Below are 15,455 nucleotides of genomic sequence, written 5' to 3'. Positions count from 1 at the left end.
AACACACATTGTCCTGTGAGCAGAAGAAACACCATTCACATCAGAAGTCATGGAAGCCAGAAACATCTCTGCTACTGTCAGTGAGCTTAAGGGAGCTCACTTAAGGCTTAAGCCTCCTCTGAGAGGCTGAGAACATGAGCAAATGATGCAGGTCACTCCATAAATCCTGGCAAAATGCAGAAGTCACAGCCACACCACCACTCCAGCCCTCTATGTGAGCCACAAGCTCTGCTCACACCAAGATCCTTCTCAGAAATTGTGACAACGTGGATTTCTGTCAGTGGAAGAGCCAAAACAGGGACGGTTCAGAGGTTTTATTTGTGTGGGATGGGTAAGTTAAGCAAACCTAACCTAGTGACCTCTTCCCTCATGCATAGCAGGCTGGAGGTTTCCCTCACTGGCAGGATGCACATGCTGTACCCAAGGCCTCAAATTTGTTTGGGTTTAGTCAAAAATGAACTCTGTATGTCAGCAGTGCTCTGCTGGAGCAGTATGTTCCACAGCTCCCAGTCCCCTCAGGAGCAAGATCATGTTCCCAAGAAAGGATGGACTGGGGGAGCCCTTCCTGGTCTGGCCCGCAAGGGCACAGGATTTCCCAATTTATTCATGCCAGGCAATAAATTTTCAAGCTGAAAAGGTCATTAAAGTGAAGTTTCACTTCATTCCCATGGGAAACACGCAGCCTTGGCTTTCCATGAGGGTCTGGCCTGCTTGTTTCCTGGCTGGGGCACCCAGATGCTCAGGCAGGAGGCACTTTGGAATGAGGTTGATACCTGCATCCCTCTCCAAACAGCTGCAAAAGGGCAAAAGGACTGCAGAGCTCCTTTCAGCCAATTTTTTCTCTGATAAAAACCCTAAGCAGACACAACTTAGCAAAGATACTGGCCAAAGCACTTACAAGAGCCAACTCATCAGGGGAAGGATTAAAAACTCTTTTTTATTAAGTTCCCAGAGGGAAAATCTGTTTGGACAGTGACTCCTGCTGGGAGGAACATGCAGCCAGCACAGCTATGGAGAGCAGGAATGGTCCAGAAGACACTTGCTAGAAGGGACTGCAATTACCCTGCACCAGAATTTGCAGGGCCTTTTCCTCTTTAGAACCACAGGAGCTCAAACACCTTCTGCAGCCTGCCCAGAACAGAGCAGGTGTGAAGCACTGGGGGCTGAGCAGCCTCAGGAACAGTTACTCCCAAAATACCAGAGGGTTTTCCACACTAAAGCAGCACATTCTTGGCTCTGGTTTTTGAAAGTCTGTGGTGAGGTACCACATTTCAGTTTGGCACCAACTGGAAGACAACCGTTGGCTCCTGCTGTTGGAGAGCAGCTAAAGGTATGCATGCCATGGTACCAGGGCAGCTGAGCCCAGCTTCCTGCTGGCTTTATCTCCAAACCATCAGGAAGGCACAAAACCACCATTTACATGCCAAAACATCAGCTCTGCCTTGGCACATCCCGTTCTTCAAGGATCCTTTTAACTCTTTCCACGATGGTCCACACTTCTGCCATGGCACCTCGGCCTGCAGGGCAAGAGCAAAACCACATGGTGAAATCCAGGGTGGGGGCAACCTAAAGAAAGTGTGTGGAGCAAAATTCCCTATCTCACCTCCTTTCTCCAGGGTGTATTTCAATTCAAAATTGTGTGGTTTCAGAATCTTTCTGAAATAGTTTTTGCCTACACAAAGGACTTGACAAATCCATACCACTCCCATGACTCTGCCTGTGAGAAAGGACCTCCATTAGAGAAAGCTGCTGTGGATTCCCACCAGCCTGAATCCTGGGAGCAACTCTTGGAGAAGGCTGAGTGCTGGACAGAACAAAATGGAAAGGCTTTTCCTTTGGGCCTGGTTATCTGCCAGATGAACATCTAATCTATGTTGTGCTGCTGCTTTCCTTCGAAGAAGTTTTAAACTCAGGTTCAGAATTTTAAAGCCTGAGATTATTAAATCATCTTGTCTAACCTTGTGTGCTCAACTCAGCACTGGCAACTGAGGCCATTCACTCTTCTAATTTGCCTGGAGCTGAGGAAAGATGCTTCTCCCACAGGTATTTGTCTCTTAGAAGACTGAAAAGGAGTTTCTCTTGGTATTTTATCCTGCTGGCTAATTGATCTCATAAATTACCGCTCAGCAGAAATTAGTTCTGGGAAATGCTGTTTTCGTCTTTTTCAGACCTATAAATCCCAGGATGTCTGGAGCATCCTGTGGACAAGCTGCAGGCAGATTTGGACCCTTCTGCCCTCCTAAGCTCAGGGAGAAGAGCTGCACCTGACAAGAGACACTCCCTCTGCATGCTTTGGCAGAGCTACACCCTTCCAGAACACTTCCAAGGCCTGCTTTCTTCCCCCACCATCCACTACTCCAACACCTCTGGCAATTCAGTGCTGGATTTTGAGGTTTAGCAAAGCAAACTCTTACAGAACAGCTCAGGCCTACAGGTGGAAATCTGCCAGGCTCTAGAAATCCAGCCAAGGATGATGAAGACAATGGCAGTATGGAAACTATCCAGTCAAGAAACTCAGTTTGGTATTCTAACTCTTTTAGCTGGATTTTGTCTAAACTCACACTTTACTAAAGGAGAAAAATTCATCAGATAAAACTTGAGGGCAGTAAGGATCTGGTGCATTTCAGGTGAGACTCAACCACACAGGGTGAGGAAGAGAAACCTCCTAGAGCAAAACAAACCACAACATCAACAGACAAAGCTGGTGCAAACTGAGTCTCTCCTGCACCACACGTGTGAGCTTTGCTACATGCTGCTTGTGTGGAAACCAGGGAAACCCCTGCGTGGATGGAAGCCACAAAACCAAAATGAGTGTGGAAGAGGCTGTGGGGTGAAAGGCCTGAGAAAAGGGGAAGGGGTGAAAAAAAGTCAGTTGTGGAGACAAGTTTGGTCTTCAGAGAGATGGAATCCATTAGTGCCCTGCCACCCTGCCATAATCTCCCCACAGGCTGCCAGGAGAAGCGCTGGTGTTTGCCATCAGGAAGATCTTGTTTGGAATTGACTCATGAGCACAAGTGGAGTCCAGTCAGATGAGGCTGCTCCTGCCATCCCTGCATCCCTCTCCTCCAAGCTCCTTCAGGAGTTTGCTCTCACAGCTGAGACAGCTGAGCTGGACATGAAGAAATTTGATGTCATCGTGTCTCAAATCCCAGTGGAAGGCTAATCATCTAGGATGTTTCAACTGATGTCTCAGTTACTTGACTACACTTACCTAATTGTAAATATTTTTTAGTTTTCAGTTCCAAAATGCAATGCCATGGAGGCATTGCACCTACCTAAGGATTCCAAAACCAAGCCAGGCCTAGAATTTAATTGCAAGGGACATTTTAACAGCCTAACTTTGTCACAGACTGTTTATTGGACTGAGAGGGTGGTTAAAATCCTGCTGGAGCCAGGGCTGTTACACAGAAGTAGGTCCAGGCTGTGGCTGGAACTAAGGCATGTTTTACAGAGATTTGCTCAATGAAATTTTAATAAAAAAGCAAATCCATTCATCCAAGTGGTTTGTATCAAAACCCTTCCCAAAAGTCAAAATACCTCAATTTAAAGCAAGCTACTAAAACTCAAATGAGACCATTATTTCTTAGCACTGCAACCTAAATGTATTCAGTCTGCACTTCCTCCACACCCCTCTTTCACTTCACAGAACTCTGGTGTTGAAACCCCAAATCACAGCTCGTTTGGGAGGCTAAAATGTAACCCAGGCAACAACAACAACAAATGTTAAATGTGTGTCCAGCTACACCCCCAGCCACATCTGCAAAGGGCTTTTCTCACTGTCTGCACTCCGGGACAAGATTTAATCTCAATGATGGAGCTGAGGAACTGAGGCGAAATGAAAACAGCCCCCAGTCCCAGCAGAGGGCAAAGTCAGGACACCCAAATCCCAGGCTGGTAAATCTTGCCACAGGAACCTTCCTTCTCTTTGATCTCCTCTCTTCCTGAATGAGCATCTTTCTTCAGTACCAGGCTCAGCTGGAAGCTCTTAAGGCTATTTAAAAAATTAATGAGGAGGGATAACACAGGGCAAAGCTTCAGGCTGTTTGTACAAACCGTGGCAGTTCAACATCTCTGTGGCCACACAGCAAAAGGCAGCACATCCCTCCAGGACAGGGCAGGGGAAGGGGCAGGAGCCAGGAAAAGGACTGACCTTCATCTCCACACACCAGTTTCTTCACCACACAGGGGATCTCCGTGTAGCCAAAGGCCTTGAGCTGCTCCACGTGGCGAGCTGTGATGGGATGCTCCCACATGGCCGTGTTCATGGCTGGGCAGAAGAGCAGGGGCTTGCTCAGGTCCCACGCGCGGATCACACATGTCTGCAGGAGAAGCCATGGCAGGGCTGGGATCTCCTCACTCCTTCCCATCCCTTTGCTGCACCTTTCCAGCCTGCCTGTTGTCTTGTCAGTGCAGCTGGATTAACCCATGGGCTGAGATTAATTTGTAGCACATTCCAGCCAAGCTCATCTCTGACAGGCAGGAAAGATGAGGGAGGCTAGGCAGAGGATGAATCCCACCCTGCTCCAGCCAGCAGCCCAGGCTGGAGCAGACCAAGCTGGAAGAGGATGTGTACAGACTGTGTGGGACACAGAAGAGCTGAGAGGTGGCCACAGATCTCACTGACTACAAAGACACCCCCAGGGCAACACTTCAGATAACAAAGCTGAACACTGAAAGTTGGCAATGAGTCTTTCTGACATGAAATGCCAGCTGGATCCATAACTCCCTGTAAGGGAAGCAGTGCTGCTTCCAGGATACAACAGAGGAGAGCACGAGCACATATGGGCTGCTGCAGGAGATGCTGGCAGGTTACAAGGCACCTGGCAGCTCCTGGAAGCAGTGTGCTTCCAGATATCCCAGGATCACCTCATCCCCTTGGAAAGATAATGCTGGCTGTTCTTAGTGCAGTGTCCATCGGATTCCCCAGGCCTTGCAGCATTTCAAACAAAGGAGCTTCCAAGGGAGCAGCTCTGATCACAGAGTCCTTACAGGAACCCTGCCCATCCTTTTTGATACCCTGTGACTTGAACCCTCCCCAGCACAAGGAAATCTGATGGAATCTGTTCTGAACTGCCAACCAGCACCTCCAGCACTCACTTCTCTTTCCTGGAGCTGCCTCTTCCCTTCACAAGGCTTCCAAAGATTGGCAAGAGCCTGTGAAGCCACACATCCCTGACATCCATCCTGAGCTCTTCCCTCAGCAAACCCACAAGGGACCCAGAAGGACAAGACATTGCTTGAACCTCCTACAGCTCTTTCGGGCTTCTCTCAGATCCCCAGTGATCTGCTCTGGGTGGATTTTGTTCATTTATATGCACTTCTTACCCAAAAGGCTGTAGGTCACACAGATCTGCAGCTTCCTGAGATCTTTTGTGTGGTTACTGCCTGGCCACAAACTGTTTAGCCCCACTGAAGGTCCCCAGTGCCCAACAAAGAAGCACACTCCCTTTAAAAACACTTTTGATTAGGCTGAAGACCCTCAAGAGCCCTTTAAATACCAAAAAACAAGCCTGAACAAGCAAAATCCTCTGTAGCTGAGGCTGGGAGGTAAGTGGGCATGAGCATGTCTGAAAGTCTGTGCTATGTTAGGTGAGGGAGGTGGTGAAGTAGCAGGAAGTAAACAGTTTTATCTGATCTCACAGGTGTCTTTCCAGATTGCATTGAAAAAAATGTAGAGAAACTCAAAAGGGAGTGAGTGTGTGTTTGTGTGTACGAGTGAGAGAGAGAGAGGACGGAGGCAGAAAGAAATACCACCCTCCAGAAAAAGCAGGGAACACAAAGCAGGGCTGGGAAATGAGACGAGGGACAGAGAGAATTGAGGAGTGGGAACAGATTTCAGGGAAGGAAAGAGAAGGAGCAGAGGAACCATGCTGGGGAGGAGAGACAAGGAGATGAAAGGGGAGCAGATTTCAGAGAAGGAAGGAGAAGGAGCAGGGGAACCATGCTGGGGAAGAGAGAGACAAGCAGATGAAAGGGGAGCAGAATGTGCAAATCCCACTGCTGGTGATGCTGCAGAAGCACCAAGGTTCCATGGAGGCAAGGTCGGGCAGTGCTGAGGGGTGGCAGCAGTGGCAGGCAGAGCCTGGATACTCACCAGCAGGTTGTCACAGATGCCATTGGCGACCTTTGCCAGTGTGTTGGCATCCAGAGGTGCCACCACCATGAGGTCAGCCCAGCGCCGGAGCTCAATGTGCAGGACGGGGTCCGAGCGGCCCTTCCACAGCTGTGGGGGACATGAGGAGGGCAGCACCAAACCCTCACACACCTCATCCATCCCACCCAGGAAACACAATTCCTGATGGAATTCCTATAGGATTATGCTTATGGAATTTAAGGGACAGCAGCAGATCCGAGGATGGGGAGATCCTTTCCCCACAAGAAATTCCCACATGTGACAACCACAGGTTTTACCTCACAGCAAAGAGCTGTCCCCATCCATGGCATTCCTTAGCTTTGTAATTATTCCTAAGAGCTCCATCCCTCAGCCAGCTGAGCCAGGCAGGCCACAACCAGGGGTACATTTCCTGGGGAATCCATGTGATTCATAAGTTCCACATTGATGTGAAGCTGCCCAATGGCTTCTCATGAGGTACAGACCCCTAACTGAACATGTCACTTTTAATTAGGATGCACAACACTACTCACACTGAAAGCAGCAAAGAGAACCCTCCTAAGTCCTGCAGGGAACAGTGTTCTGTTGCCTTTCTCCATGATGGATGAGGTTTATCCAGTTTGGCACTTCTCTCTTGGCTCTCTGAGTCACAGAATGGTTTGGCCTGGGAGGGACCTTAAAGCTCACCTTGTCCCATGGGCAGGGACATCTTCCACTTGACCAGGTTGTTCCAAGCCTCATCCCACCCCTGAACACTTCCAGGGATGGGGCAGCCACAGCTTCTCCTTGACACACTCTTGAGTGATTATTTTTGTTTTCTCTAAAGCCCTGAATTGCTCAAGAGAACCCTGGTTTTAAGACCTCAGTTAACTGGGAAAGAGCCCTGAGAAGCAGCAAAGAGCATCAGGTGCTTATTCCCCAGAGGAAACCCAACCACAGGCCAGCATGGGCTGTGTCAGGGCCACAAACTGCTCCTCCTCTGAGTCACGGGAAGCCACAACAAAAAGGCAGCACCTGAAAAGCTGGGGCTTCCTGAACACCTTTCCACCTCCTCCACTCACTTCTGTCCTTTCTGGCCATATTATTGTCAGAGTGAAGGATCTCACAAAGAGAAGCTGAGCAGGCTGTCACACTGAGCCCAGAGGAGGCCATCAAGCTGATCAGAGGGATGGAGCAGCTCTCCCATGAGGAAAAGGCTGACAGAGCTGGCAGTGCTCAGCCTGGAGAAGAGAAGGAAGGCTTTGGGATGACCTTATTGTGTCCTTCCAGTGCCTGAAGGAGCCAGCAAGATGGAGGGAGGCTATTTAAAAGGACCTAGAGCAACAGAACAAGGGGAAATGGCTTCCAGCTGCCAGAGGGCAGGGTTAGATGGGATAGTGGAAGAAATTGTTCCCTGTGAGGGTGCTGAGGACCTGGCACAGGTTGCCCAGAGAATCTGTGGCTGCCCCATCCCTGGAAACGCTCCAGGCCAGGTCGGATGGGGCTTGGAGCAACCTGGGATAGTGGAAGGTGTCCCTGCCCATGGCAGAGGGTAGAACTGGATGAGTTTGAGGTCCCTTCCAACCCAAACCATTCTGTGATTATTTCCCACCACAAGGGCTCCGCGCCTGCTCTCCAGTGTGCCAGCAGACCTCAAAGCCTGACCTGCAGCTCTTCTATCACCCCACTGAGGGCTCCTCAGAAATAACTGCCTGAGGCTGTAGCACCTTGGGATCCAGTAGGTACCACCAATCCCTGGGACCAGCCAGAAAGCTTCCTGGCCATTACCATTGGTGTTTGTGTGTCCACTTAAAAGTGATGCTCACATGTGAGCAGGAATAGGGGTAAGGAGAGAGCACCTTGTGCTCAGATCAGCACTGCAAAGCAGGGATGAAATGTATGGGAAAACAAATCTTGATGCTTGTACAACGAACCTCTTCATACTCAAAGACTCTCAAAGTGTGTCAGTAAAACTGCAGTCAGGAGAAAAAGCCGTTTCACAGGGAGCAGAGATGTTCACAGCCCTGACAGCTGAGCTAAGGAGAATGAAGCTGCAGCCTGCATGACAAGTATGACTCATGACAAGCACCAAACTTGCTCACCATGGCTCTGCAGTGGCTGTCTTGACATTTCCTGACACTCAGAGTAGCTGAGCCCAGGGTGGAGAGAGACCACTCTGCCCTCCCTGCCTGCTGCAGGACAAAATCCTGCACTGCATCAGGGCAGCCTCTCTCTTCCTCCTCCTTTACAGCACATTCTTCAAAAGCCACATTCCAAACAAATATTACTAGACCAAGGGGTGAGTCTTGGCTCAGGTTTAAAAAATAATTAAGTGTGATTTCTTGCAAGAAAACGTAAGAGGAATGCTTCTATTTGCAAGGACAACTCACCTGCCACTCCTCTTCATCACCATAGAGGGTCACAGGAATCTCCTGGGCATTGTAGAAATGTTTTGCTCTCTCAGTAGTGACCACCTTCACTTCGAGCTAAGCAGAAAGAAAAAGACCACTGGTTAGACTTGAGGACAATTTTGAAGGTTTTGTGGCTTCTCAGAGAACCTCCCCTGTTCATAGCTGAAAGGCCAGGCCACCACAGGCATCTGCAGGAACCAGAAACTCATTTCATGTCTACCTAAAACAGGCAGATCCTCACCTGCCAAGCACAAGGGAAAACCTCTGTGCAGCTGTGTCCATAGCACAGGGTTTCTGTGCTATGACTGGGTGAACACAGGAGGGTTCTCTCTGAAATCCCAGATAAACCTGCAAAGCCACTGGCACCTTCATTTATTGGGGACAGCCTATCCCATCCTTCAGGTGTTTATCTGGTACACACTTACAAAAGGTGCTAAGGTGAGCCTCTTGTTTCCTCCTGCAGAAATCTTCCCAAGTGGAAAAGGGGCCTTTTCCCTGTGTGTTTTCTATGTGTCCTGCAGCTCTGATAAACGTTGCCAACAGCTCCTGCTACAGGCAGTGAACCAGAGGTGTCCTCCACATACCAGGGTCAGCCAGCGTCAGCTCTGCATGCCCTGACTGCCCATGTGGGACATGGAGCTGAATTTCCAGCTGAATTCCTCCCAAGGATCTTCCTAAAACCCATCAACATCAAAACACATGGATGAAGCACTCTGAAGACTGGTAATGAGGAAGATGAACCTCAGGCTGCTGATTACAGTGAAAAATACCCCTTTACCATGGTATTGGCCACTACCTGCTCCTTCCAGCAACTCCCAGAACCCACTGCATGGTTCTGTTGATCTGACAGTGAGATGGGGAGAAATCAGCCCCACCAGCAGCTCCCTCCTGCTGGAAAAGAGTGCCTTGAGGTAGAAAACTGAGGAGGTGCTTGGTGTGTGCACTCCTTGCTACAATCAACTGCTGAAAACCTCCATGCTCCAAGAAATTCTCTGCAACAGCAGCAGTGATGTGACAGAGCACATGAATCCAGCTCCCAGCACCATTTATTCCACTGGGAACGAGGCAGTGTTGGCTCCATGCATCCTATGAGACTGGGATAACAGCTGGGAGCAGTGGAAAATCCCAGCCTCGGCATATTGTGCCCACTGGTAATTTCCCCCAATTTCTGAAGGAAAAGTGACAGGATAATACAGCTGCACGACACATTTTTGGTACTGTACATTTGCTTTTCTGCCTCTTCTAAATGTTTGTTTTTCTTGAAACACCCCTGACTGGGAATGCCAGGTGTTCATAGTGTTTTTGAGCATGAAGATCACACTCCCAGGCATTAGCTAACTGTATTATTTCCATGCTAACCTCACCCCACAGGAAGCTGCTCGAGCCAAGCAGCGACACCCACAAAGGTGCTATCGCCGCTCCGCTGCGCCGCAGGCTTCGGGCAAGGTGTTAACCTCAGTCTGCAAAAAATTTATTTATTTATTTGGGGGGTTTGAAGGCCACTGTGCAGTTTGAAGGAGATGGCTGCTCTCTGAAATGCTGCCATTGAAAAAAAATATTTATTTCTTCCAAGCATAAGCCCACAACTAGGCAAGAGTTCTGGCTGTCGAGCACTGCATTCAACCATTCCAGGCTAGAACATTCCAGAGGGATGTTGAAGGAATCTGAGTGCTGGTGGCTGAAATCTCACCAGCCCCCAAGAAAGTTGTTCTGTGAGTTAAATATTCTCCCTAATGAAGATTTTCTGCTGGGGTGGGCTCCTGGTTCCCTTGTTCTCAGCAAGTCCCTCCAGCTAGAATGGGAAGAGCCCAGTGTTCTCAGCCTGCACAGTTTATTCTATTTACCTGGCACACCCTCTGTTTGCCTGTGGATATGTTCAACAGCAAAGGCAGTTTGGCCACACTCAAACTCCCTCACTGGAGACAGTTTAGATTAGTTAAAGGTCTTTGGCTTAAGCCAAATCTCCAAAACAAACTTTACCACACAGCCTATGTTCAGGCAACACTGCTGATCTCTGATAGAGGATTCTCCTGGCACAGCCCTTTGTGCTCAGGGTAAGGAGGTGCACGTGGTTATTTTATTTTTTTAATGGTTTTCTTAGGTCTGACAGCAAAATCTTTCCAGACAGCCTGAGCACACGAGCTCCTCTGTTAAATGGCACCTACAGGCTGAGGCAGAGGCTGCCTGGCAGCTGCACAATGAACTGACAGGGTGTGATTTAAACCTGAAGTCCAGGTGACATCCTGGAGCTTCAAGAGCAAAACATTCTGCCCGCCAAAAAGTCTGTCCTTGCCCTTCTTTAACCTAGGATCACAGACTGGTTTGGATTGGAAAGGAAATTAAAGATATTCCAATGCCACCCCCTGCCATGGGCAGGGACACCTTCCACTATCCCAGGGAGCTCCAAGTCCCATCCAACCTGGCCTTGGACACTTCCAGGACGAGTCAAGGACAATTCAAGCAAAAGGCAGTGAGCTGTCACATCCACTGGCACCCCTGAGGAAGTGTTAAAGTTTAATGCGCAGCAAAATCACTCTGCCAAGTCGTTCACCACAGACCATTTCAGGCAAAACACCAATTTAAACTAACCACTCTGGTTGCAAGCCTGTGACCACATCTCCTGTGGTATCAAAGCCATATTCTGCTCCTGCCCTGCCTGCTTTGTAAAGTTCTGCTCCAGCAGTAAAGGAATTGATGCAACAGCCTGGTGCAGGATCAATAAATGCCATGGGAAAGTCACACTGACTCAGCAGGCCTTGAAATCACAGCAGAAATTAGTAAATAACTTTGATTATTAAGCTTTTATAAATTCCTGGATGTCTCACTTTTGCTTTTTCTGCCCTAAAACCAGTGGTCACAATCTGCACTGGATGTCACAGACCTCTGGGGCTGCACAGAGAGTTTGAGTCCAGCTGTCTGCAGCTTTTAATTATGAAACAAACACTCAGAGAGAAGCAAAGGGCTTGAGCCACGTTCCTACCACGGGTCTGGTAGGAATTTGCATTCTGCCTGTCACCTGCACAGAAGGATGCAGGTGACAGAAAGCTTCAGGAGCAAAGGAAAATGGACAACGGCCAAGTTAATTCAAGAGGGAGAGGATTAGAAGATCTCTGGCTCTGGGCTGGTCACCCCATTCCTTAATGTCATTTTTCTTTGTCCTTCTTATTTCAGGCTGGGACCTTTGACCTCACTAATCACATCAGGCCAAGTCATAAATTAACTGAGGCCTCCCTTTGCCTCACCTCCAGCTCCCTTTCCACCTCGGGTGACAACACCAACGAGATAAACCAGCACCTCCTCTGCCTCTGCTCAAGACACCCACGAGGTACAGCCTCCCAAAGGAAATTCAAGCAGCAATCTCATCAATAAATCTGCAGATTTCAGTGCACCCTTCTTGCCCCTGCCACTTTTTTCTTTCACTGCTCCAAAATATTCCTTCCTTTTCTAAAATCCTAAAAGCTTTCTATGTTAAATTTCATCCTACAGCAAAAATAGCACATTTCCCTCCCTGATCAGGCACCAGTGGCCCCTGCTGGGCACCTCTGTTACTCCAGACAACAAATAGTAAAAAAAATACTACAGAAACACATATAGCAGCTTGTGTTCTCCATTTCTGGTTTTACAAAGTAGTCTGTTTTCCCTTTCTGGATCACACTTGGAAAAGCCATATCCCACCCCTGGAAAACTGCAATACCCTGGAGATTTCAAGTTTCAGAAGCATCACCCCTGTCTGCAACCGCATCTGAGAACTTGTCTGACAAGGACAAACTCCAGAAAAAAAATACCCAAAGCAAAGATTGTTTCAAGTATGAAATGGTAAGAAAGAAGAAAGGAAAAAAATTAAAAATTTTTAAAACAGGTGGAATCCTCCTCACAGACATTTTTGAACTAAGTGGCCCCCAAGGAGGAACTTGTTATTTCAGCAGAAGGCACGTGATCACTCCCCAAAACCAGGGTAACTCCAACTTCACAAAGCTCCACCAAGAGATTCACTCACCCCAGGGATTTTCAGCAATTCTGCCACCAGCAGGGGCAGCTTGAGGGCAGCCACGCTTCCAGTCACTCCCAGCAGCACATGGAATTTTTCCTGTGCCACAGATGAGCTGTTTCCTGCAGGAATGCCAGGCTCTGGCAGGAAGATGGGCTCCATGCTCCAATCCAGCTGTGCAGGTACAGGGAAACAAAGACACTGGGCTAACAGAGCCTCCAACCCCAACACATTCCCAACAGAGGGGGATCTGACCTGGACTCTGCAGGACCCAGGAATATGGGATGGCTCTGGGTCATCCCCCATCCCACAGGGATTTCAAGCACCAGCAGAACTTTAAGGGCAGCTCAATGTTTAATTACGTTTTTCTCACAGATACTGGGAAACAAGACTCCCAGAACTTGAGCAGAGAGGCCACAAAAGTGCCCTGGTAAAGTTCATGCCCTCCAAAATGAAGACTCCCAAATGTTGAACATGGTCCAGAATTTAGGGCAGATAAATAAATCAATTTGGGATAAAATCTTACAGCAAGTTCTCTAAAGGCAAACAAACCCCTGCTGAGATGCTTTCCCTCTGTACTCTCTGGTGATTAATAAATGCACAGGGATGTCTTAATAATTAAAACTGTGGGGCCTCACTGCATGCACAACCATCTTGTTTCTCACTGTGTCCCTAAATATTAACAGCAGCACTACAAATAATTCCCTAGCAGCTCTAATTCAGGTCTGCTGCTTCCTCCTGGCCTCCCTATGCTGCTGCCACACTGATAAAAAACAGAAATTAATGTTTTGGTGGGGAAACTGACACAAGTAACTCAAATATAATCAATTAATGATTAAGCAGCAAAGAGCAAATTCAGTTCCTGAAAAATCACTGCAACCAGTAAAGCTCGTTCCATTTTAGTGATGTCCTTGTTGTTCCAACTGTTTGGAATCACTTTGGGTGGAAAGAAGAAGATGGACACAGGCTGTCCTGATTTTTGGGAGCAGCTTGCAGGTTGGAGAGAGGAATTTCACAGGGTCACAGCCTGGTTTGGGTTGGAAAATAAATGAAAGTGAACAAATCCCACTCCCTGTCATGGGCAGGGACACGTTCCACTAAAAACCCAATTTCAGCTTTGCTGATTAGCAGGGGTAATTAAGAGGTGGCAGGACATTGGCTGAGAGATTTTAATGCTACCACCATGCTTTGCATATTTATCTACATCTAATTAAAATCAGATAATTATGATGATCATTTATAAATAATTAAAATTATTATCTACTTAAAGCACCCTTAGGATGTTTCCAAAACGTCCACAATTAATACCACCGAAGCATCTACAAATTAAAGCCTGGGTATTAAAACATAAATTTTTAAGTAGGAAACTTTCAAAATTCTTATAAATTACAGAGTAATGATAAAAAGGATAAAAATGATAAAATTATAGAACAATTTTTAAAATGGTAAAAGAATAATAAATACGGTAAACCAATGGTAAAAAGGTGAAATTTTTAAGTAGTACAAATGTAAAAATAGCGGCAAAAACAGCACAATCGTGGTAAAAAATAAAATAACGGCAAAATATTATAGTAAAAAGCTGTATGTATAATAATATATGTAACCTAACGATAAAAAAACTGCGGGGCCGCGCTTTCCTCTTACCCAAACACACCTGTGGGGAAGCAGCCACCAGAAAACAAGCAACTTACAGGCCCTTAAGGGTTAATTAAATCGACTTTTAATGCGGTAGCGGTGCTGAAAACGACTCCAAAAGGCCGCACGCCAGCACCGAGAAGCCGCAGGGGCCCCCAGGAGGTGACAAACAGCGCCCCGACACCGCTCCGGGCAGGGCCGCGAGGGGAGCGGGGCCGTGAGGGGACCGGGGCCGCGGGGACCGGGGCCGCGAGGGGAGCGGGGCCGCGGCCAGCGGGCGGACCGGAACTGCGGGGTGCCGGGAACCGGCGCACGCACGGCGCTGATTGGTGCGCGCCGCTCCCGCCCTCGGCGCTGATTGGTGCGCGCCGCTCCCGCCCGCGGCGCTGATTGGTGTGCAAGCGCGGCCAGCAGGAGGAAAGGGTGTCATGGCGGACCCTCACGGCCCCGTCCCGGGTTATGGCGGCTGTGCTGCCACCCGGGAGGGCTCTGTGCCACTCTGTGCCCCAGTAGTGCTCACGCGGGGGATCTCGCCAAGGGCGGGTGGCTTCAGGCTGCTCAGGAAGCAGTCTTAACTGGGATTGTGGCTTGTGGCAAGGTTTTGGAATGTAACAAAAGCCAAAGAAACTCGGGGGAACGGGGTCGAGGAGAGGGTCTGAGGGCCCCTCAAGTGACAGGGGTGATATCTGAGCCTAGGAAAGTGCTAGAGATAAGGAGTGAAACCTTTCCTATGGGATTCAGGGCAGCCACACAGAGCTGGCAGGGGAAAGTGGATTAAATGGCCGAGTATTCATTGTCTGAGGCCCAGACAGGATGAGGGGAATGGCTTCCCATGCCAGAGGGCAGGGTGAGGTGAGATACTGGGAAGGAATTGTGCCCTGGCAGAGGGTCCCCTATGGCTGCCCGTGGATCCCTGGAAGTGTCCAGGGCCAGGCTGGATGGGGTTTGGAGCAGCCTGGGACAGTGGAAGGTGTCCCTGCTAGAGGAGCTGTAAGGTCCCTTCCCCCCTAAACCATCCCATGATTATGTGGGCATGACCGACCTGGGGCAGCCTGTGGTGCCCAGCCCTGTGCAGATCCAGCTCAAAAGCAGCAGTTATTTGGACATCCCTCTGATATTGGCTACAAACAAGCAGCAAGGACAGCAAGAGGCAGAGAGAGCTGTGCCCTGCTGACTGCAGGATGTAGAAGGCGACAGGGACACCTCAGGAGAAGCCCAGGTGTGTTCTGTGAGAGGCCTCTTGCCCAGCAGCAGGAACAGCCCATCTCTCCCACCCCGTGGGCTTCAGGAGCACCACGCTTTGATCACACCCACATCAGCCCCACCTGGA

The 15,455-nt window shown here is 48.9% G+C and overlaps 1 protein-coding gene across 4 annotated transcripts; it reads right to left on the bottom strand.

Annotated features, from left to right (window-relative positions):
* Window positions 1-919: 919 nt before the first annotated feature.
* Window positions 920-14,356, bottom strand: PPCDC (phosphopantothenoylcysteine decarboxylase). Of its 4 annotated transcripts, none has more exons than XM_030955363.1 (6): window positions 14,135-14,356; window positions 12,500-12,664; window positions 8,482-8,577; window positions 6,095-6,223; window positions 4,151-4,319; window positions 920-1,517 (listed from the first exon to the last, which is right to left on the bottom strand). In XM_030955363.1, the coding sequence occupies exons 2-6, from the start codon at window positions 12,650-12,652 to the stop codon at window positions 1,432-1,434; spliced, it is 633 nt and encodes a 210-aa protein (XP_030811223.1). In that variant the 5' UTR covers window positions 12,653-12,664; window positions 14,135-14,356; the 3' UTR covers window positions 920-1,431. The 4 variants fall into 4 exon arrangements, with proteins under 4 accessions (XP_030811223.1, XP_030811222.1, XP_030811224.1 ...); XM_030955362.1 differs by having other exon boundaries at window positions 14,145-14,356; XM_030955364.1 differs by having other exon boundaries at window positions 14,182-14,356.
* Window positions 14,357-15,455: the final 1,099 nt, after the last annotated feature.

This window comes from Camarhynchus parvulus, chromosome 10 (genome assembly GCF_901933205.1).
Source record: "Camarhynchus parvulus chromosome 10, STF_HiC, whole genome shotgun sequence".
Taxonomy (NCBI): Eukaryota; Metazoa; Chordata; class Aves; order Passeriformes; family Thraupidae; genus Camarhynchus; species Camarhynchus parvulus.
This window is presented reverse-complemented; position numbering and strand designations above follow the sequence as displayed.